Source organism: Notamacropus eugenii, chromosome 4 (assembly GCF_028372415.1).
Source record: "Notamacropus eugenii isolate mMacEug1 chromosome 4, mMacEug1.pri_v2, whole genome shotgun sequence".
NCBI classification, from domain to species: Eukaryota; Metazoa; Chordata; class Mammalia; order Diprotodontia; family Macropodidae; genus Notamacropus; species Notamacropus eugenii.
This window is the reverse complement of record NC_092875.1, coordinates 317452003-317475698: the sequence shown is the minus strand read 5'-3', so window position 1 is coordinate 317475698 and position 23696 is coordinate 317452003. Positions and strand designations below refer to the sequence as shown.

At 39.4% G+C, this 23696-nt stretch overlaps 1 protein-coding gene and 1 long non-coding RNA gene across 5 annotated transcripts in view; one reads left to right on the top strand and one right to left on the bottom strand.

Moving 5' to 3' along the window:
* CA13 (carbonic anhydrase 13) overlaps positions 1–19136 on the bottom strand; it is a 49566-nt gene extending 30430 nt beyond the window's left edge. For all 4 annotated transcript variants that reach the window (XM_072604996.1, XM_072604999.1, XM_072605000.1 and 1 more), the window contains exons 1-3: positions 18915–19136; positions 14782–14979; positions 4535–4653 (exon numbers count right to left, since the gene is read on the bottom strand). In XM_072604996.1, coding sequence (XP_072461097.1) covers positions 4535–4653; positions 14782–14979; positions 18915–18951 — 354 coding nt within the window. In that variant the 5' untranslated portion in view covers positions 18952–19136. The remainder of the gene's footprint in view (positions 1–4534; positions 4654–14781; positions 14980–18914) is intronic.
* A 121-nt stretch (positions 19137–19257) lies between these two features.
* The window catches only part of LOC140501423 (uncharacterized), a 36477-nt gene continuing 32038 nt past the window's right edge, over positions 19258–23696 (top strand). Inside the window, exon 1 of the long non-coding RNA XR_011966176.1 lies at positions 19258–19373. This is a non-coding gene — a long non-coding RNA (uncharacterized lncRNA). The remainder of the gene's footprint in view (positions 19374–23696) is intronic.

Sequence of the window (23696 nt, the reverse complement as noted above, 5' to 3'; positions counted from 1 at the left end):
ACTACAGTTCTTGGTAATAAGATCCCCCAGTGACTAGTATGTTGTTATGCCCTATGGATGCCAGGGCAGATAAAGCAGACGGCAGCCAAATTGTAACTCAAATGTACACACTCATAGACTGTTAGAGTTGGAAAGGACCACAGAGATCATCTTGCCCAATCCAATCATTTTATAGACAGAGAAACCCAAGAGAGTAAAGTGACTTACTTAAGGTCAAAAAAAAGTAGGGGGGTAAAGTGGGGAAAACAAAACTTGGGTCTCCTGAGGGTTCTTGCCTTAATACCATGTTGCCCTCCTTGAAGCCACAGAAAACTTATGAGTTAACATTTAAAGATTTCTGGTATGTCATACTCTGGAGTAAAACCTCCTCCATGTATCTGAACAGGCTGCTATATTCTGCAATGGAATGGATTTCCAGAAGGACTCAATAGATACCTAGTGACTAGGCAATAACTACAAAATTATGGAACATAAATGAAATGAAATATTACTGCATCATAAGAAGTTATAAATATGAAGAATTCAGATAAAGCCAGGAAAGCCTTATAATCAGTGATACAATAAAATGAAGAGAACCAGGAAAATATTATATACAGCATGATAATGTAAACAAAAAGGAAAAAAAAGTCAACACTGAAGCATAATGACTAAGTCCTGGAGTAGTGGTAAGAAAAGATACCTTTTCCCCCTCTTTACAGAAGTGGGGGGCTATGGGAGTGGAATATTACATCTATTGTAATGAATGATGGACTGATTAGTTTTGTTGCACTGCTTTTTTACATATTTCTTTTTTATTTTTGTTACAAAGGCTAGCAAGAATTATATTCTGAAATGATGGTGATTTTAAAAACAAAAAATTAATAAAATAAGACTGTTAAAAACTTAAATGTGCTATGCAAATGACTTTTGGTTTTTCTTTAAAGAGTAGACTATAATTTACAGGAGAAAAATTTTTTTTTAAAGAAAAGTGTTTTGAACCAGTGTTCAAACTGTTTTGAATCATGAGTAAATGTTAGTATACAATGACTTCCATAGGACTAAAAGGAAATAGGCAAAATTTATTTTTGGCTCATGGGACCAGTTCTATCTTGCCTGGATTGTATTCCAGTTAATTTATTTCCACTTGGACAGATTCTGCATGTGTGACACATGTCCACATGTGTTCACCTTTTTCTAATCAGTCTGAGCACCATCAAAATTTGCTATTACAAATTAAAGCAATCTTTCTTGTCACATATGTACATCTACAATCAGAAGTCTGGAAAAACTATTCATCAATTAATAAATAACATATATGTGTAATATATAATAACACACATCTATACACATATAGTTACAGTAAAGGGAATAATGTGAGAAATTTATGGTTGGCAGGAAATATATCCCTGAAAGATTATGATAGGATTCCATCAATATTTCTAATTGAATGAATCTGGATTTCAAGTTATACTTGTAAAGGTATAATGAATATGTAGTATAGGAGAGTTCATACTTTTCTGAGAAATGGAACTGCATTTTTGGTAGCATGTACTTAATTTGCAATGGTTAGAGAATCTTACTATATGTTAATACCTGTGTTAACTATGGATAAGAACAGCCCTAAACAAAACAAAATCAGGTTTGGTTTTAGGGTCCTCTTTCTCCTCTCTTTAGAGACCCCAGTAAAGTCTCTCAAATTGCACTAGTTCCTCCTGTGACAGAGGGTAGCAAATAAACTACCTCATGTTAAGATCTTACTGATTTAATATAGTACCCTTTCTATGAACATTTGCATTGTATTTTTTTTAATATACTGCTCAGTAAAGGGTAATACTTTAAGTTTTACAGATATCTTCTTTACCAAGCATTTTTCAACATTATATCTACTCATCCCCCAAATCAACCTTTTCATGTAATAAAGAAAGACTGTTAGGCAAAACCAAACACAGCAACCAAGTCTGACCACGTATGTAACATTCTCCATTCACTGTCTTCCACCTCTCTACTGAAAGGAGGTAAGTGTAATTCATCATCTGTCCTCTAGCACCAAGACTACTCATTGCATTAGTTTGTTGACCATTAAGCATTGAATAAACATACATACATATGTTATATTTGACCTCCTGGCTCAGATTGGAGCAAAGACTGAGGTTTGAGGATTTATAGGAAATTGGTACTTTGGAAGCTAGTACAAGAATGAGACATTAATATGAGATGCACCAAGCAGGCAAAATCAACTCTCTCTCTCTCTCTCCCTCTCTCTCTCTCTCTCTTTCTCTCTCTCTCTCTCTCTCTCTCTCTCTCTCTCTCTCTCTCTCTCTCTCTCTCTCTCTCTCTCTCTCTCTCTCTCACTTTATGTGGTAAGATAGACATTAAGCCACATACACAGAGCTAGGGTCATTCATTTAAGAAAGGGAGATAGTATGGTACCAAAGATTTCAGTGGCAGTACACAGTAGGAGTAGGATTTAAATGAGGAAATTTTATACTTTAAATATGGGTTTGGTTGAGAATAGGTTAAGCAATGCCAGATATGGGAAGGAGCATTCCTAAATCAGGCCCAGATGTGGTAGGAAAATTTCCAGGGTTACTTACTAATACAAGATATGGGGAGTTTCTTAATAGGACCAGAAATTGGGTGAGGGTTTAAGATGGTAATTGGGGACCCCTGGATCTTCTGCCACAGCTGCTGCTTTCAGCCAGGAGCCTTGTCCAATTAGGAGCCATGATCATTTACATGTTTGACACAGGGTCAGAATATATATACACACACACATACACGTGTGTGTATGTATGTATGTACCTAAACCAGCATTAAGAGTTTTTTCCAGAGATAGATGAAGCAAAGATATTATTTTCCTCCACTCAAAATTTTTCTTCTTGTTTCAGGTGCATTTTTTTCCTTCTTTTAAATGATTGCTTCTTTTTCTCTTTTTGTTATGAATTCCTATCCCCCAATCTAAATTGTAAACAGTAACTGTTCTCAAATGTTGTATGTGTGTGTGTGTGTGTGTATGCATATAGCCTTTTACATTTAAGTCACTAATTCATTTGGCATTTAAGATGGTATATGGTATAAAATACTGATTTAAATTTATTTTTATTCAAGTTTTCCAACAGAATTTATCTAACACTGGGTTATTGTGCTCCTCTGCCTTGGGGGGTCTTGCTTATGCCTTTTTTTGTATCCCAAGCACTTAGCACAGTGTCTAGTATATATTAAGAAGTTAGTGTAGACTGGTTGACTGATTGCTTATCTAGTATCAGGGTATTATTAGAAGACACCCTGTTTTCCAGAGGTAAGGTCCAGCAAGCAAGCTTGGCATAACATCAGTCCTTTGTGCTCACCCTCTGGATGATCTCAGCCACAGCAAAATCCCAAAATGGTTTCATATAATTATTGTATTACTTTGACGAGCACTAGGTGTTCTCTGGGCTTGGACAAGAACCTGCAATACGGTCATGAAGCCCTGCTATGAGTCAAACTCATCTCAATACTGCTGTTATCCTTCATTATCAGGACTACAAACTCCCTGTGTAGCCACTGGTTTAACCACTGAGATGGCCGAAACTAAGACAGGGTCTCCCACTGGGAGAAGGAAGCCCGGCACGTGTGCCTAATTTCCCTCCTTGCTTGCAAGCTATTTCCCTCACCATAGAAAATAAACTTCTGTCTTAGTCTCTGCACAGTAATTCTTGCCTGCTCTGTCTGTTCAGCTCTAGCCTGTGCAGTTCAGTTGATCTGAACTATTTTTGCATTTTTTAACCTGTAAATAGCTCTTTATCTAACTACTTTATATTACAGTTTAAGATCTGATAATATTAGGCCCCTTTCATTCCTTTATTATTATTATTATTTCTCTTGTGAGCCTAGTAATTTTGTTCCTGCTAACACGTGAATTATTTTGTCTAGTTCCATAAAGTTATCCCTAGAAAATCTGATTGGTATAGCACTAAGTCTGTGAACTAATTTAAGTATTGCCATGTTATTATATTGACTCAGATAACAATGAACAATAAATATCTTTCAATTACTTATGTCTCCCTTAATTTTTATAAAGAATATTTTATAGCTTTATTTATATCAGCCCTGCATGTGTCTTGGTGGTTTAAATCCTTAATTTTTTAGACTGTACATTTTGTATTATTTCAAATGGGATTTCTCTGTCCTTTCCTCTAAATTTCTGTGAGCACTACATAGTGATGCTGATGATTTCTGTATATTTATTTTTGCATCCTGCTACAATACTGAAGCTATTAATCATAACTCATTTTCCAGAGTTTTCTAAAGCATTATGTCCTCTGAACATAGGAATAATTTTTTTCTTCTTCTTGTCAGTGTTTATGCCTTTAAGCTCCTGGAGAGGGTGTTACCTAACCAAAAACTAAGAATATTGGATTTAAGGCCCTGTGGCACCTGGGTTGGGCAAGAAACTCTTCTTAGCTACCCTTCAGTCATAACAAATAGGTTAATACCTTCTCTATATTCAGCCCTGAATACATTAGGTCGATAACCTCTCCATATTTAGTCCTGAATATATATTCAGATTTCTTACCTCTGCTGCATATTTCATTCCATCTACTGTATGTTCAGAGCCTTGATCATCAGTGGAGCCCCAGTGAAGGTGAAACTGTCGTAGCCTGTAGGTTCCAGTGAGGGGACCTCCTCTCAGAACTAAAAACCAATAAAATTTAAATTGTTAACAAGAAACAGCTTTTTGAAGATCTATATTTTAAAAGGCATTGGAGTCCACATAGTAACTTTTTAGACAACAAAAAGGAATATTTTCCCTGTTTAAATACAATGGAAATCAAAATGGGCAGAGGAATTAAAAATCAGAATCAGAAATCAGGAATTCTCTAGCCTGAACTAAGTCATATTATTTGAATTTTGTTTAATCATCTTTTAAACTGATGCCATAAGGTTAAATCTCTCCTCTCTCATTGAGATGGATGGCTTATAGAGCATTTCTTCCCTCCATCTAATATTCCGATGGAAACACATCAGTAAGAAAATTATATAGTCACGGCAAAATTCACTCTTTAAAAAAATTAACTTTGCTATTAGGTAGTACTTGGGGAAAAGACATTAGATCCAGAGAACTTCAGGACCCTGGAAGAACACTGTCACCTAGTTCAACCTTCACATTTTACAGATGCTAAAACCAGGGCATTAAGATGTATACAAAGGAGATACAGAAAAGCTTCCAAGGGGGAAGGCACTCTTAATTGAACTCATCACAATTCCTCTATCTTGAGCAGACTTAAAAGGAAATGGCAGTAGTGAAGATTGAAGAGATGGAAATACCATAAGCACTACTGAGCTCCCATCAAAAACCATTTATACCAGTTTGATGGTGAGAGAGAAAAGTGACTAAGAATTCAGCTAAAATTATCTTCCTCTTAGAGAATAAACAGGATGTCATGAGGAATCAAATACAGTCTGCCATACGTGATAATGGAAAAGTGTTAACAGAGGTATCAGGCTTAATTGTATACCAGCAGAAAGAAAAATCAAAGAGTAGAAATCTTATTTTTTTCCTGTTATTTTCTTCTCTTTGTGTGGGAAGGCAGATTTACTTGTTCTAAGTTACTTTTTCCTTGCTTAATAGGGCTCTGTGTTTCAAACTTAGTATTTGTGAATAACAAGTGTTGACCTTAAAAACTCCTGTCAATTAAAAGAGCTCATACTTACAGACCATGGTTTGAGAATGTTTAATCACAGTGTTGAGAAGGGGCCAACTGGCAAAGGCTCCTTTGGGATTCATTCTCTCAGACGTCTTTACAATAAAAAAGGCATCAATCTCCCAGAGCCTTCTCAGGCTTCTCAGTAGTGGCAGAAAAAAGAAACCGGAAAATAACTAGTTCTTAAACTTATATATTAGAAAAGAGGACTCCAATCTCTCTCATTCTTTTAGAAACAGTTTCTATAATGAGAATCTAGGATAAAAATCTGAGTATGCTTCTGAACTTTTAAAAAAGTACTTTTGAAGGCCAAGTATAGGACAACTGATTTAAAAGACACATTTTCTAAATGAAATCACAGTCTAAGTAGAAGGCTTTGCAAAGTGAAGCTGTCAGTTACTAAGGGGCAATGAAAAGCAATCAGCAGTGATACTGTCTCCTTGCTTCTGTTGCATAATGAGACCTGAGATGAACCATAAAACCATTCACCGGGCAGATAAAAAGCAGACTACAGAGTTTAAATAATAATTGTGGAGTGAACCTTGAAAAAGGAGAGGACAAGCTGGTCGAGGATAGTGGGAAAGTGGTAGAACAAAACCACATTCCTAAAGCAAGTTCAGAATCTAGGTTTGAGGCAGAATATGCACTACTTGATTACAGAGATAAGGGCCTTGGGTTTGAGTGTTTTAGCCCAGATATGCAATGTGGTGCTATGATCAGCAAGAGCGTAGTTATGACGAATATGATTCTAATGTAGAGATGTCCTTCAGAATAAATAAAAAGAGAAAAAAAAGACAAGAGCAAGATGAGTTTTTTTAATATTTGGCTATAATAAAACAAAGCCATAGCAAGGTAGTTATGAGATAAAAAAAATTAAGAAAAGCCACTGTCATTAATTCAATCAATATTTACTGAACCTAGGCTTGTCCTAAACTGTCCTCTAGGAACTTACAATCCACAAAAGAGGTGACATGTATATAAATAAGTATGTAATAAGAGGACCCAGTATACCTTTCAGGATTAAAGGAAAAATGACAAAATAACAATGGAGACCTATACAAGAAAAAACAGATCAGAGAATTACCAAAAAAGATGACAGCACAGAACATCAATGTGGAGAAACAAACTTCAGTTTTCCCCTTACTGAAACTCTATCCAGAACAGTAGTATAAGTCAAAGAGAGAAAACAGATCCTTTCAGAAAGGTAGCCCATCAGAGAGGTGAAGGGGTGTCTAACCCATGGATTTGGACATAGATCCTTTCTGTATCCTTTAGTTTGTAAATTAAAATTATATGTTGTGAAGTCTTTTAAGTCTGAGTGCTTGTAAGGGGAGCTGGTGGCTACCTTTAGAGGAGTACCAGATACTGAAGTTACCAGGTTATACCTCAGTGGGGACAATAAGCCAGGTAGACTGCATATTTTGCTGATAAACATACAGCCACAGCACTTCAGAACTGAAAAAGCTGAAGGAGTTCATATAGTCTTATCCCCTTACTTTGCAGATGAGAAAACTGAGGCCTGTGAGGTTAAATGACTAGACCAATTCTTGGAAAAGAAGCTAGTTTCCTTAACACTAATTCTGCTGCTTACTTCACGCCACCATCACTGCCTCTCCAATATCACCGCATTTTGATAACACATCACAGTAACCACCATATTTTCAATGTTCTCAAGCCCAGGCTTAGAAGAAAACTTGAAAATCTCTAAAAGTATTCTTATTTGAATCAGGGAGTGAGAAGAATTGCCTTCTGAGTCAAAAGAATAATTATTTTTTATACTATAGTCAATAGGAATCTTCCCTTAAAACTTTCTCACATCCCCCAAGTTGTTGGGGATCTTACATGCTTCTCTACTGCTGGAGGACAAAAGTAGAGTCTGCAACTGGGGATTCAAGCCTGATCATTCACCGAATATGCAATTAACACTACCCAAATGCCAAACTTACTTCAATCTTTCTACAGAGAAGTTTCCCTTGCTGTTGTTTGCCTGTGATCAGACTGATGCTCATGACTACTGGGAGTTTGATGGAGTCAACCCTCACCCCTGTCCTCCCCAAGAAATGAACTTGATATAGCAAGATCTTTTATATCTTCTCTTCATTTTACAAGTATATATGAGGTAGTTTTCTTTGTTTAATGAGATCTCTGCAAGAAATCTAGTTTCTTTGTTAAATCCCAATACACATTTTTAATTCACAAAATGAACCTAAAGTGTTCTCTTTTAACTTATCTTGAGAAATACAGAATAATGTTGACCCACTTTTATAGAGTTCTTATCTCTAAGGGATACAATAGACATTTTCAAATTTATCCTTGAAATTCCCTTTTGATCTAAATAAAAGATCTACTTTTTACAGATACTTAACTAATGAACACTTATACAGAATGTTACATCTGAAAAATTCAATTCAATTGAACATGCATTTTAAAATCTTAGTACTGGAACGGTCCACAGTTTGAAACACTCCACTAACAATTACCCCCTACCATCAAAGCAGCAGATTCTTTATGATGTACCTACAAGTGCTTCTCTGAAACTTTTAGCTATTGATTATGACTGCCCTTCAAATACTTCAGAATGGCTATCATGTCTTCCCTATATCTTTGCTATTCCTTTTCATTTCTCACACTGAATAGTTTCTAGGCCTCTCACCATCTTGGTCATCCTCTAGGATGCTCTCTAGTTTCCCAATACGCTTCCAAATATGTAGCACTCCAAACTGAACCCAGTAATCTAAATGTGGTCTAACTGGGGCAGAATGCAGTGATATTACTACCTTGCTTGTTCTGGACACTACACCTCTCTTGATAGTATCCAAGACCACACTGATCACTCATATTATGTTTGTGGCTCACTACAATCCCCAAAACATTTTCAAATTATTTATCTGGCTATATCTTACCTTGACCTCCTAAAATTTATATTTTCTGGTACTCATTGTTTTTATAGTTATCTCTATTAAATTTCACCTCATTAAATTTGGCCATCTTTCCAGCCATGTGAAGATCTGTTTAGAAACTGATCCTTTTATCCAAATTTGATAAGCCTCTGCCTATGCTTTATCCAAGTTAACAATAAACATTTTAAACAACAAAGACCCCAAGTTGTCACCGATCCATTGATGATTATACTTTGGGTCTGTTCACTGAACCAATTCAGAATATCTCTAACTGTACTATCATCTGGCCCTTATCTCTCTATTTTGTTCACAGTGATAACATGAAAGATTCTGTCAAATCCTTCGCTAATATCTATAGATTCTACCTATATCTGTAGTATTCATTTGGCCAAAAAGTCTACTCATCCAAACAAGAAAGGAGGTTAGTTTGCATGCTTCCTTTTTAAAATAAAGCAGTGGTGACTCTTACCACCACAAGGGTGAGGAGGACTTGATTTACTCAACTCCACCCCACTGAAAGAGGGGTTCAATCAATTCAGTCATAGGCCTTAGATTTAGTGGATGTTTGGTGGCCTAGAGCACAGACTTCAGGATTTGGAGTCCAGAAGATAATCAAGCTGCAGATATTCCTTAGCTGGATGACCCTGGACAAGTCACTTAAGCTTTCACAGCCTTAGTTTCCTCATCTGTGAAATGGAGATAATAAAGCACCTACCTACAGGTTACTGTGAGAATTAAATGAGTTAACATATTTAAAATACTCTGCAAACTTTAAAGCTATAAATGTTTCCAGTTTTTATTAACTGTAAAAAGTACTTTGAACTAGAATGAGTTGCACAAGAATCATGTATAGAAAGGCCAAGGAAATTTAGTCATGCCCCAAGAATCATCTATAAATTATCAAACAAGTTGAGAAGGGATTCAGTCCAGAAGCCAGTTAGTGTGGCACTCTTACTGAACGCTTTGAGAAGGAAAAACCTGTCAGGGAAAGAGAATCTTCCACTTCAGTCTTAGACAGGTCTCCAATTCCATCCCACCTTGGTCAGAAGAGGACCTTATAAGCTCTGAAGGGTACAGAGGATTCTGAACTTGACATCTTCTCACCATCATGTGACCACGGCACCCCTTACACCCTTCTCCCTTGCCAGTCCTTGGAGCCCCATAGCAGCCAGTTGCAACAAAGTCTACATTGAGTTCCAAGGACAGAAGGACACAGATCCATTATGCTCAAGGAGAACTTCTTGAGAATCTCACAAATGGGAGAAGACTTCCAGCAACCAAAGCTGTGGGTTATACCTTTGGCACATGTATCTGCTAAGCTAGAGTCCCCTTTCCCCTGGACTCTATACATACTTATGGGTCAAAGACTTTTTTTCTGGTGGGAGGGGAAAGCTGGTTGTTTTGTACCAGCTGTTCTCCTTGTATCTATCAACTTACATCCCTTTCTAAAAGCTAGAATCAAATATAAAAATCCTCCATTTGGCAGGATACTCTTCACAGCCTGCCTCAAACCCAACTTTCTAGCCTTATATTCACTCCTCTTTCTACAATCGAGTCATATGGCCTCTTCCTGTCCAACAACATCCTATCCCCCATCTTTGTGCCTCTGTACAGCCTGTCCCCTGTGTGGACAACACACCTCCTACCAGGTCTCCACGTCTTAAAACCTCTAGCTGAATTCTAGTTAGAATTCAGCTCCAGGGTTATCCCCTACCCAAGATCTTTTCTGATTCCCACTCCCTTGCACCCCAATGGTTAACTTGCTGTTCAGTTGTCCAGTTATGTCTGACTCTTTGGTATACCAATACTGTCCGTGGGGTTTTCTTGGCAAAAATACTAGAGGGGTTTGCCATTTCCTTCTCCAGTGGATTAAGGCAGACAAAGGTAAAGTAACTTGCTCAGGGTCACACAGCTAGTACATGTGTGAGGCTGGATTTGAATGCAGGTCTTCCTGACTCCAGGCCCAGCATTCTGTCCACTGTACCATCATTAAGGCTATTGCCAACAAGTAGCCACTACCTTCCCCTCCCACAGATTAATTGCTCTGTCTTTCTGGTTGTCATTACAGCCTTTTCCCTGTAGGTTTTTCCTTGCCACTTCCCTTTCTGTGAGGTGAGTGACCAGTCTTTCAATGCACAGCTGGTGGGGAAGCAGTCAGGCTGTGTCAAGGTTCCTCATCACTGGTCAGACCAAATCAGTGGTGATTCGGCACTTCCTCCTGTGTCAGTGATCCTGCATATGTTACAGCCTGCCTGTCACTGCACTATCTGCTCAGGCTGGTCTTGTTTCCTCGCCTTTCTTCCAAAGGAATCATTTGTGTTATTTTCCACTCTCAATTATTCTTTCTGGTGTAATACCTTCTGGGCTCTGCCAAGGACAAAATGACAGCTCTTGCATCTTTCCCTTCTCAAGGTTTGTTAACTCCAGACAGAGGTTTGAATTTAAATATCACATCAATCAGGAACTTTTCCTCACCCTCCCAAGTTTCCTGTATTTCCATCCTTACAGGTAATGAATGCAGTTAAATAATCTGAGTTTGGGTCCCAGTTTTAACACTTACTAGCTACATGACCTGGACAAGTCAACTAATTTCTCTAAGCTTCAGTTTCCTTATCCCAGTTTTATACTGGGGTAATAATATCTGTACCACCTATTTACCTTACAGAGTTGTTTAGAAAAAGGATTCATACTGATATGATATTGCTTGCCTTTTCAATGGGTTGGGGAAGGGCTGGAGGAAAGGAGGGAATTTGGAACTTAACATTTTTAAAAAAGAATGTTAAAAATAAACTGATGAATTTTTTTTTAAAAGTAGAGATCTAAAAAAAGGAAAAAAAAGAAATTTTTTTTTTTATTGTCTTGTATAGTACTTTAATTGCCTGTGTAATGTAGGCTTCATAGGATTCCGCCATTCAGGGGGCTGCTAATAATGTTTAACAACTCAATTCTCTCCTCTAAAAAAATGCATACCAGATACCTTTTTAAGTGTAACCAGCATTATCAGCATTTTCTCCATCACATTCTAAAAATCTAAACCAGGGGTAGGGAACCTGCAGCCTCAAGGTCACATATGGCCCTTTGACTGAATCCAAGGGCTGCACTTGAGGACCTAAAGTGCCACATGTGGCCTAGAGGTCAAAGTTTCCCCACACCTGATACAATTAGCAAAACAATAAATTTTAAAAAAGAAAAGAGAAAGGGTTTGTAACCTTAAAATGCTTTATAAAAGTGAGATATTTTTGACGTTATTTTAACCCCTTGACTTATTCAGGCTGCTGCCAGTAAAGAGATAACAGCCTCAGGAGTCACTGAAGACTTGATCCTGTGAATGGTCCTAGGAAAATTATAAAAATTTCAGTATATGCACTCAAATTGGTCTATGATCTCGTCAATTCGGAACCCTTTGAGCTAGGGTGTTGTAAAATCCATTTTACAGATGAGGAAACTGAGGCTGAGAGAAATTAAGTGACTTGGTTAGAGTCACAAAATTAATAAGTCTCTAAGAAGTCCATCACTATCCCCTGCTATTAAAGCCACCCTCTCTGTCAGGGTTACAAGGATAAGGGGAACCCCCTTTGTATATTGGTGCTTGCTTGTCAGGGTGCCTTGAATACTATCAGGATATGCTAACCTCTGACACTGTCATGGTCGAAAGAATAGAAAAGGGCAAGTAATAGTCACTTGAACAAACATTTATTAAGTGACTACTAGGTGCCAGGCATTATACTAGGAAGGGAGAGAGATACAAAGGTTAGTTAGAATGGCAACATTCCCTGCCCTGCAGAAATTTGTCATGGATGTAGATCTTGTGACATGAAATAATCACTGTTTAGCACTATGGTACATTCTGACCCTAGGACTTCAAGTAGCTTACAGCCCAGACAAACTCAAGAGACACTCCAAAAAGGAACATAAACCCAGGCACACAGGGAAAGATAAAACTAGACTCCCCAGAGCTGCATAATTCTGCCATGAGGTTCTCTTTGTTTTCCCTTCTCACAAAGCAGAGCTGTCAAACTTGCAGCCCCAGGAACCAGATTAAATGTAACTGGGATACGTCTGACAAAATAAAAAAAAAAATACAACACAACAGAGATAATGTTAATCAATATGCAATAGGCAAGGATCCATTTCTGTTTGAGTTTGACACCACTGTTATAAAGCCCACAACCCAACATTAGTTCTGGAAGATAATATAGGTCCTCTCTAGTGAAATAAAACATATCTTTGTACAGAATAAAGTGCTAACTTTTAGGCCACATACAATATAAGTAATTATTATCCTAAAACAAAAAGGTTTCTTTAAATGACTCAAAATGATTTTTTTCAAAGGCACTAAACACTATTATTATTGATAGTAATAATCATCATAACAATACATACTCTGTATTAAGAGCTTTTGCTCATAGCCTTGGAGTATGTCTATAATATTTCTGTTATTCATAGCAACCAATTAGCTTAAAAGGGTAAAGATAAAGCTAGAAAGGAATTAGATTATTCTACAGGAAATAGTGGGAAATAAAAATGGAAATGAAGTCTATAGTAAGAGTTCAGTGTTCCTTCAAGTAATTTATGCTCTGGCAAAAGATGCATCACCACTGTGAATCTGGAAATATGTGAAAGAGATTTGTGAGGGCTGGTAACTTTTGCCAATTGCAAAACTATACATAAATCTAGGACATTACTGCTAAACTATAGCAACTTTCCCCAAATAAGAGAAAAATTTCTTTCAACGAATAGCATCTTTTTAAAATTTCCATTTCTAATTAAGGTAGAATTTGATTTGATTTGTCAACACTAATTTTTTTTTTTAAAGGATGTCAAAGACTCCAAAAAATATCTCTGGATACAATTTTCATATAGTTTTCTCTGCCTTCTCTAGCCTCATTTTAATGACCCATTTTCTGGCCAATCCTCATAATTATAAAAACACACAGCTTTTGTTCATTTAAAGGAAGACAATACTATTGAACTATTCGTTGAAAGGAAGACAACACTATGTAATATACTCTGTATTTATCTGGCTTTGTAAAAGGATGTAGAAGCGACCTTACACTAAGGCTGCAAAGCTTGAGCTCCTAAACAGTATTCTCAAATTGTAAAGTCTTCAAAGATGCACCCAGGGATGGACTCTGTGCCTGTCATCTGAAAACCACCCAAGTCAAGGAGAATATCTTTAAAGAATTACCACCATGTGATACATTTTTTTTTTTTGTCCATGGAAATTTAAGAAGCAAAAGGCCTTTGATTTATATCAGGGGAGGGAGCATACAAAGTGAAAGAACCATAGATCCATTAAAGTACTGACTAGGACAATGAAGTTTTACTGATTAACCAGTCCATCAACAAATCCTTATTAAATCCTTGCTGTTAATAAGGCACTGTGGCAATTAAGCGTTGATCAGAATATGACCTTTAATTTCAAGTTATGTTCCTATTATCCAAATGTGATAGAAAGTTGTTCCATATCCCTTTTTAAAACTTAAAATCCGAACCCTTTCTATTCAGATGAAAGACATGTGTTCCAGTTACTGGTACAATGCTATGGTGACAGAATGAAAAGAAAATTGACTGGTCTGCAAGTGAGAAGATGGGATCGAGTCCTGCCCCTACCACTTATTAGCTGTGCAACTTTGGACAAGCCGTTTGATCTCTCCAGGCCTGCTTTCTCACCTGTAGAGTGACAGATATTGCCAAGTCCTCTCCAGCTCTAAAAAAATCTAAGTATGTGATAACTTGACTTTTAAAGGAAAAAAAATTAATCATTTTATGAAATAATATTGAGCTGTAAACATTTCTATGGCTTTGAATACTAAGTGGTCATAATTACAAATTGAGATCACTATTAAAACTTAATATGAATACAATTGTGTCACATACATACACACACACACATGTACACACACACACACAAACCATGGTGCATTTTTCAATTTGAATAATTAGCTAGATGGATAGTGGCAGGCCTAGAGTCAAAAAGATCTGAGTTCAAATCCAGCCTCAAACGCTAACTAGCTATGTGACCCTGGCCAGCTCCCTTAACCTTGTTTGCCTGAGTTTTCTCATCCTGTAAAATGAGCCAGAGAAGAAAATAACAAATCATTCCAGTATCTTTGCAAGAAAACCCCAGATGGGGTCATGAAGAGTCAGGCATGACTGAACAACAACAACAAAAAATATTTCACTGTAATAGAATATTTTCCCTTTCTCATACCAACCTGACTTGTCTTCTGAATCATCAAAGTCCACACTGAAGGAATGACCACTATTGCTGATTATTTTAGCTGAGGTTGGATCATACTTGATACTGAGAGGCCGGAGAGAAGAGTCATATTTCACTTCTATAGTATTAATCTCAATTGGAGACTGGTGATCTCCATCAGCAATCGGAAAAAGTTCACTCCAATGAACAGGGCCTATGATGATAAGAAAGAAATCAGTAACTTGGTACGTTCATTAGTGTTTATATACATATATACATATTTATATATAGTCTTAGGATGATTCTGAAGATCACCTGGCACGATAAGATACTAGATACTGAGGGCCTTTCTCGAACTAAACTGCCAAGCACTCACATTCTACTGCAGAGAACGCAACTCTGATGGGCTGGCCATGCTGTACAAATGCAAAATGTAGGCTTGGAGAACTCAGGGCAAGTGCTCACGTGATGGTCTGAAGAAGCAATACAAGGACACTCTCAAGGTCTCTCTTATGAACTTTGGAACTGATTGTGTGACTTAGGAGAAAATGGCACAGAACTACCCAGCATGGCATGCCCACATCAGAGAAGGTGTTATGCTCTATAAACAAAGCAAAACTGAAATAACTGAAAAGAAACACAAGATGCACAAATTTAGAGAATCCACCCCAAATGCTCATATGGACTATTTGTGCTCAACCTGTGGTAGAACATTCTGAGCTCATACTGTTCTGATCAACCACAATTGGACACCATGAAACTTGACTCCAGCACAGTGATTTTTGAGATCAGACAACAACCTCCAATATATCAATCTATCTACATACATATATTTATACATACAGATATACATATACACATATACGTACACACATACCCACATATGTAGAAAAAAATCTATGCAGGCCTCGTATGGGAACTACTATGTCCTAGGTGCAAAGAGACGTACAAAAAAGGAATAAAATGGTCCTTGACCTCTAATCTGGTTGTAGCTTACCACATTTTGTCCTGGTTAATATAAAACCCTTTGGTTTTTTCCTAATTAAATTTCAAATACAACTTTGAAAATATCTTCCCTTTGTATATGAAGAAGTCATACAAGTTTATCTAACATTCTTTAAAAGAAGCCTGACTTTCAAAGAAAATCCACAAGTCATTACTAGAAAAAGATGTGCTTTCTTTTCTGTGCTAAAAAACAGAATATTGACCTTTTGCAAATGTAGTGGGCAGCAACCCACAGGCTTACAGAAGGTGAGGCAGAGACTTGGGAAAGAGGCAGAAGAAGAGGAGGGCAATATTCAAGGATGCCCTTGCCTCACTCTTTAACAATTCAGAGATTTCATCTGTGCCACCCTGTCCTCATCTTGATACCCTTAAGTAAAACTTAGTAAACCCTCTTCCCTCAATATGGAGCATAGGCTCAGGAAGTATGACATATTATAAAACACATATGGTAAAACAAACATCCTACCAAATATTTCACATAGAGAGGGCTGGTGGCCAGAGGTAGTGTAATGTATGAGTTTTTGCTTTCTCACACTACTATGAATGCAATATTGCCAGGCCAGTACTGTACTATCTCTTATGTACTGCCTATCTCTTATGTTCAACAAAATCAATAGGAAAAGTACAGTCACCTGTGTAGCTGAACCCCACTTTATAAGGTCAGGTTTGCAAGGAAACTTTTAGAAGCTGTTTATTTTCTCCTAGACACTACTGTTTCCAATTTGCATAGCAACCACCAGTTGAAAGGTGGTGACTAATTTTAATTCTTTTTTTTCAGCTAAGTGGCTAAGTCATTCCCTAGTCAGGATAAGTAACTGAAGAATATTTAACATACTAGTAAGCAAATGATACTTCTACAAAAAAACAAAACACCCAGCCCTTTATTAAAATAAAGCATAATTCATGGTTACTAATATCTGCATAAAGGAGATTATAAGCTAGAGTAACATTTAAAGAAAATCAAGCACTCTAAATAGACTCTTGTAAACTTCAACTATATTTTCACACTGCTTAATCTCACCAAGATTTCTTTTATCTTACACTAAAGAGGCATCTTTAATTTTCCCTTTCTTTTATGCTTCTCCAAGGTCAATCCAGCTATCTATACCATTTTAAATTAAAAGGCTGTTCAGCTTACTTCAGCTCTGTATCTTGCCCAGTGAGTTTAACTAGTAGCTTTGCTTGTCAAAAACCTTCAATTGCCTGCTTCCAATTTAGCAGAGAGGATAGATTAAGTTACTTTATTAGTTGTCTCTGGTCTCTACTCAAATACCATTGCATAACAGTCCAGTCTTTTGATACTTCTTTTTATGAGGCGGAAATTTCAAAAACTGCTCTTCCAGCAGTTGATAAATTTGGGCTTAAGTGGAAGAAAATTAGGTTGCAGATGAAAATATACATAGCACATATTTACTATCCTATATCTTTTCCTAATCAAGAGATTTCCCTCTCCACTAACTTCTCTTCTTATCCAAAGTCCTTTGAAATCCAAAGCTGGCATATACTGCTACTTTGCACCAAATACCAAAGGTTACCTATTAACTAACTATTGTATAGTCTGCTGCACTTTTCTTTTTCTGAAAACGTGATTTAAAACACATTTTAAAATAACATGCATCGTTTCAAAACAGAATTATGCAGTGGTTTCCTTAGCCAGCTCTTACTATCTGAAATCAGTTCTGAATTCCTGATATATGATCGCTCTGTATCCAAAACCAAAACCAATAAATCTAAAGCCTATCAAACAGCCTTTTGGTGATGCCGTTTCTGATACTTTGTCCAAGATCACACAGAATTTATGGGGTGCAGAAGGGGGGAATACATAAATATTACAATCTCAAGCAGAGATTAAGGTTTTTCCTTTGCTCAAAACTTCTCTAGGCCTGACAAAAGATTTTAGGAATATTACAAGCTACTCTGGAGACCATACATTTCCATTCAACACCCTACTGGGCAGGGGTTTTTTTCTCCTTTCTGAGCAATAAGTATATTCCTGGCATCTAGCAATAAATACGTAACAATCCTAGAAATGATCTCAGCCGAGAAGGAAATGAAGAGGAATGCCCTTTTCTCTTTCAAAGTAGAAGCTGAAATGAGACAAACATAAAATTGTAATTAAGACTCAGCTAGGAAGAAATTCTCCCAAAGAACAGCACTCATTAAATTACACTCCCAAATTTCACCTGCCGCCATTGACTTCACTAGCACATTCATTACAAACTCCATGAAGCCACAGGATCACACTAATTAGAAAATACATCCATCTTCCCTGCTGTGAATTCCACAATTTGTTTAGTTTACCGTACAACACAGGAAAGGGAATTCTGTTTTATAGCTTTACCTTCGGCAAAAATTAAAAACGTATAAATACATTTACATAAAATGTGCACATTTTAAAATGTGAAAATAACCAATCCTGCTGAGGACAGTCCTCCACCCCATCCAAATGCACGCACTGGCGTTTCAAGCAGAAGAACTAGACTCCTGTCGGCCCCGGTCGGGTCTGGGATCCGCATGGCCAGGCGCGCACGCCGGGCTTGGGGCGGCTTCGAGCCGTGGCGTCTGCGCTTCCTCGGGGCTTACAGAACAGTCATTCTTAATGCCGGCATCGATCCGCGGAAGATCGCCCTCTGGGGGAGCGCGGCAGGACCGTTAGCCAGGCTCCTCAGCGCCCCCGCCCATGCCCCATGCCCCTGCCCCTCGCAGCTGGCAGCGGCCCGCACACGTTCCACCGCACCCAGCGCGGACTGGGCCCGGCCCGCCGCGCCTCGGTTCATTGAAAGAGAAGAAAAGGCGGCTGTCGGGTTCGCTCGGCTTAGCGCTTCTGGCCGGCTCGTTAAGCTGTGACCACAAGGCACTTCAGGAAATTGTCCGGAGATGGCTTCTGTACCCACGGCAATGCTGACATATGCCAACTCTGGCCAAGAAAAGGTATTCGTGCTTTTCAGGGCAACACGCCCCAGACCCCGCCAGCCCTTCCCCGGCTGTGGGTTTGCAAACCGACTCATGAGGAACCAGAAAGTTTCCTCCAACTCTAGAGCAGCGCCTCCCCCAGCCGCCCCCCGCGGACCCCAGCGCCCCGCAGGGCTGGACACCCCCGCCCTGGCCTCGGCTTCTCCAAGTGACCCAGCTCCTCCCCCTCACCGTTGTGCTCGCAGTAGCCCCAGTTGAGCCTGGACATGGTTCCCCTCGGGAGGAGGAGGAGGAGGCGTGTGACTTCAGACCGGACGGACCGGACCCCGAGCGGACGGAGGAGCGCACGGAGGAGCGCACGGGCGCAGCACCGGCTCAGCCAGCCCCGCGCGCCGCTGCCGGGTCGGGAATGAACTTGAAGTCGCGCGGCAGGCGGGGAGGCCCCTCCCCGCCGACTCCGCTAGGGGGCGGCGCCCTCGAGGGAAACGGGGCCCGCTCCGAGAACCTCCGCCCCGCGCGCGGTCCGGGGCGGGCAGAGGAGAGGCCGGGCCGGGGAAGGCGCGGAGGAAGCAGTGAGTTCTGTAGGGTCCCCTCCAGTGAACTAGCAGGGGAGGATCCCGGCCCTGCCGTGGGTCACCTGGGCAGGGCCTCAGTTTCCCCCTCAGGAAAATGAGGCGGACAGCTTCTAAGGTATTCAGTTAGAATTCTATTATATTCCTGTATATATGCTATAATATTGTTTGTAATAATACAATTATATTCAATTACTATTCTAAGCTATTCGATAGTAAGAGTAGCTTGACGGATAGTGTATCACCGGGGCCTCCCAACAGCGGTGAGAAGTAGACGCCATTCCTTGCCCCATGTTGCAGGTGAGGAAAACAGGAAACTCAAGTTGAGAACGGGCCGGGGTCCCCCGGCCAGTATCCTGTCTAGGCCCGTCTGGACTCGGGTGTTGCCGGTGGAAAGGCCAGGGCGCTACCCGCTGCTCCGCACGGCCGGGAAGCAAGCGGGCTAGAGCAGCGTCTCTGAGGTCCAGGAGGGCTAACCACAACATTCTCACCATTTTGAGGTCGAGGGGTGCTGGGACCCCGAAATTCAAGGGCAAACGATTCGATGCCAGCCTTGTTTGAGCCAGGGACGAGGTTTGTTAGAGCCTCGGTGGGGTGGCTGAGTTTCTGAAAATTCCCCCTTTATGGAGCAGACTTAAGAGGCCGAGCGTGTGTGCCGCGTGTATCGATAAGCGGGCCAGAGTGAATCGGAACCGTTGGCCAGCCCCTTAAGGAGTCTGAGCGTTGGAATGGAGGCGACGTAGGCCTGAGTCTGGGGTGGGGCCAGGTCAGAGATAACCCTGTGGGAGGTTTGGGCATGGGGACACCGCATCTAAGGCCAGGTGATGGTCCGGTGCCTCAGGCGAAGTCCGAGACCTGGCCATGTGGGAAGGTTGAAGGCAAGTTGTGAGGAGAGGGGCTTCAGGGCCTGTACCCCTTCAACAATAACCCTGTGAGAGGGAGGTGCTCTTTTTCCTGCGATTTTACAGATGAGGAAACTGAGGCCAACAGAGGTTAGGTGACTTGCCCAGGGTCTCACAGCCAGTCGTTCTCTGAGGACACATTTGAACTCTTGTCTTCTTGATACCATGGCCAGGGCTGTGTCCACTGTACTGCCTCACAGACCCAGTAAAAATAAGGGGGTTGGAATAAATGGTCTTTAAGATCTTTTCTCTCTTCTGACACTATGGCCACCATGTTGTAGGCTCTCATTAGGTCATGTTCAACCCGCTGGTTGGTCTCCCGGTCACACCTCTCTCCACTCCAATCAATCCTCCACTTAACCCAGAGTGAGCCTCCTAAAACTCAGGTCTAACTGTGTTACTCCTTTTACTCAATAAATTCCAGTAGCCCCCTATCACTTCCAGGATAAAATATAAAACCTCAGCTTAACCTTCAAAGCCCTTCATAACCTGAACCTGCGCACACACAAACACCCCTTTCCATTCTTACACCTTTCACTCCCACACTCATTTTCTGGAATCCAGTGACACTGGCCTCCTTACGACTCCTCCCACAAGATACTCCATCTCCTGTCTCCCAGCATTTTCAATGGCTATCCCCATGCCTAGAATGCTCTCCCTTCTCATCTCTGCCCCTGGGCTTCCTGGCTTCCTTCCATCTTCTAAGAGAAACCTTCCAGATTCCCCTTCATGTGAGTGCCTTCTTTCTATTATCTCTAATTAGTCCTGTATTAGGCTTGTTTGTACGTAGTTGTTTGCGTGTTGTGGTTGAGACATTTCAGTCATGTCTGACTCCTTGTGACCCCTTTGGGGTTTTTTTTGGCAAAGATACTGGAGCGGTTTGCTCTTTCCTTCTCCAGCTCATTTCACAGATGAGGAAACTGAGGCAAATAGAGTTAAGCTATTTGCCCAGGATCACAAAGCTAATTATTAAGTGTCTGAGGCCAGATTTGAACTCATAAAGATGAGTCTTCGTGACTTTAGGTTGATCACTCTATCCATTGAGTCACCTAACTGCCCAGTAAATAGTTATTGTGCTATTTAATTGATTGAGAAAAATTCCTGATTACATATTCCTATTGATCACATATGCCTATATATTCCAGTTAGAAACTTGAGCTCAGAATCATCTAATTTTAGAATCAGAAAGGATTTAAATACCATATAATTCAATCCTCTCATTTTACAGATGAGGTAACTAAGAATTAGAGATTTGTCCAAGGTTATACTGTTAGTTGTGGCAAAGGGAAGGCTGAATCAAGGTCCCCTGACGTAAATATGTTCCTCCAGTGTTTTTGTTTTTTTACCCATATCTAAATATGAAAACACTGAAACTTCAAATTGGGAAATGCAACTATATGTGAACGTTCAGAGGTCCACCTTTCTCCCTACTGCCAACACCACATTGACTGCTTAGCACTGTCAGAAAAACAAACTCAAAAGTACAGAGAATAACAATCCATCTCCTAAATCCCTGGGTCACTGTCCCTATTTCCACCCCAACCCCATCAACCATCATCCAGGGAATGAATGAAAGAATGAATGGTAAAGCATTTAATAGATGCTTCTGATGTGTCAGAAACTGTGCTAAGGGCTAAGGATACAAATACAAGAAAACCACCATATTTGTCCTCAAGGCACTTGCAAGGTCACACAAAATAGTCAGGTCATGAGGTGGAGGCTTGGTTTTGAGCAAAATAAAGTGAAAGCTCACCTGTCAGAGCCTAAGGTGATCCCAGAGTCTAAGTCCAGGTTTTGGTGGGATGGTGAGGGGTGACTGTAGTGCAGCATGCCTTGGAAATGGCCTGGAATGAGCCAGGGGTATTGTAAGGTATAAATGAGATAATGGATGTAAAATATTTCACAAACCTTAAAGCATTATATAAATGCCAGTTATTACTATCATCACTATTATTATAATCATCATTTTATTGTGATATTATTATCAGATCATTATTATTAATTATTATTATTATACAACCACCAGACTTCCAGTCTGGTAATGACTCCATTCCCTGAATCTTCTCCCACAATGCTTTTAGGCAATACAGGGTTATGCTGGTAAATGTTTAACAGCCAGAAGGGATGGGAATGGGAATATGTATGCACACACATTTTTAATCTAATCTGAACTAGTAACACTCTTAAATCTAAACAATCAACAAAGTAATACATCAGACCTATTTCTGAGGTGTAAATGCTCACACTGAAAGTTTAACTCCAGTCTTTGACTGGAGAGTTTGCTCCAGAACACACTTCATAAACAACTCTTGAGGAGTTGCTATCTGGTAGCTGCTTCTACAAATGATGCATCCTCCAACTCTTCAACAGCCATAGCCACGGAAGATTCAGGAAAGAAAGTTCTTATAGCCAAAGTCCATGGCACCGTTGAATGGTTCAACAACCTAAATGGATCTGGTTTTACCCATAGAAATGAATTGCAATCTGTTTGGCTGCTATACTCTAAGGACTGTGGGACTTTTCCATATGTCTCATGCACCCTAAGGAGTATGGGGTTTTTCCATGTGACTCATGCCTTAAACTTCCCATAAATGTTGCCTTTCCCAGCACTTACCAAATAGTTTACACGTAGTAGGTCCTTAATAAATGTTCTTTTTTTAATCATTCATTCACTTTAAGTCAACTCTTAAGTGAATGAAAATTCTAACTATATTATCTCCTACAAGGGATAGGAGCCTCTGACTGAAGTCTACTTAGTGGTGAGGAGTAACTCACCACTGAAGTGTACCTTCCTATGCAGTCCATTCTTCTTGTGAATAACTCAATTTAGAAATGTTTCCTTGTATTGAGCTGAAATCTACCTACTTCCACTCACTGTTCTTAGTTCTGCCCCTGGTTCCAAGCAAAAAAAGTTCATCACTCTTCCCCATCAAAAATAAAATGAAATCTATTTGTGTCTAATGGTAGCCATTTCTAGGACAGAGAAAGGGGAAGGAAGGAAAAAAAGAGAAGAAAAATTTATATGATAGCTTTATCATATGTTTTAAATGAATAGCAAGTATACATAATAGATTTGCAGTTTCATGTGCAACCATCTTTTTTATTATACTATGTTATGGAAATGCTTGTTTTTATTCCATAAGTTAAAAATAAAAAAATCCAAAAGCAGAAGTTGTGGGCCTGTTATAAGTCTACATTTCTCCAGTTCGCTCATTTCCTCTGTCATCATCCTTTGAATGTTCTCCAGCTTTTCACTATCTTTCCTAAAATGTAGTACCTAGAACTGAATGTATTGACTCATTGAAGTTATATCCTTGAATCATTTCCAAGTGAATCATTGTCTAGCCAAGTTTTCTCCATTTTGTATTTACATAGATGGTTTTTTAAAACCTAAATGCAAAACTATATGTTTATACTGATTATATTTGATAAGGATACAACTCTCTTTCATCAAAATCATTAAATAAAAAAAAAGTGTATCACAACAAGATTAAGGACAGGGCTTTGTGGCACTCCTCTGAAGCTGTTCCCTCATATTA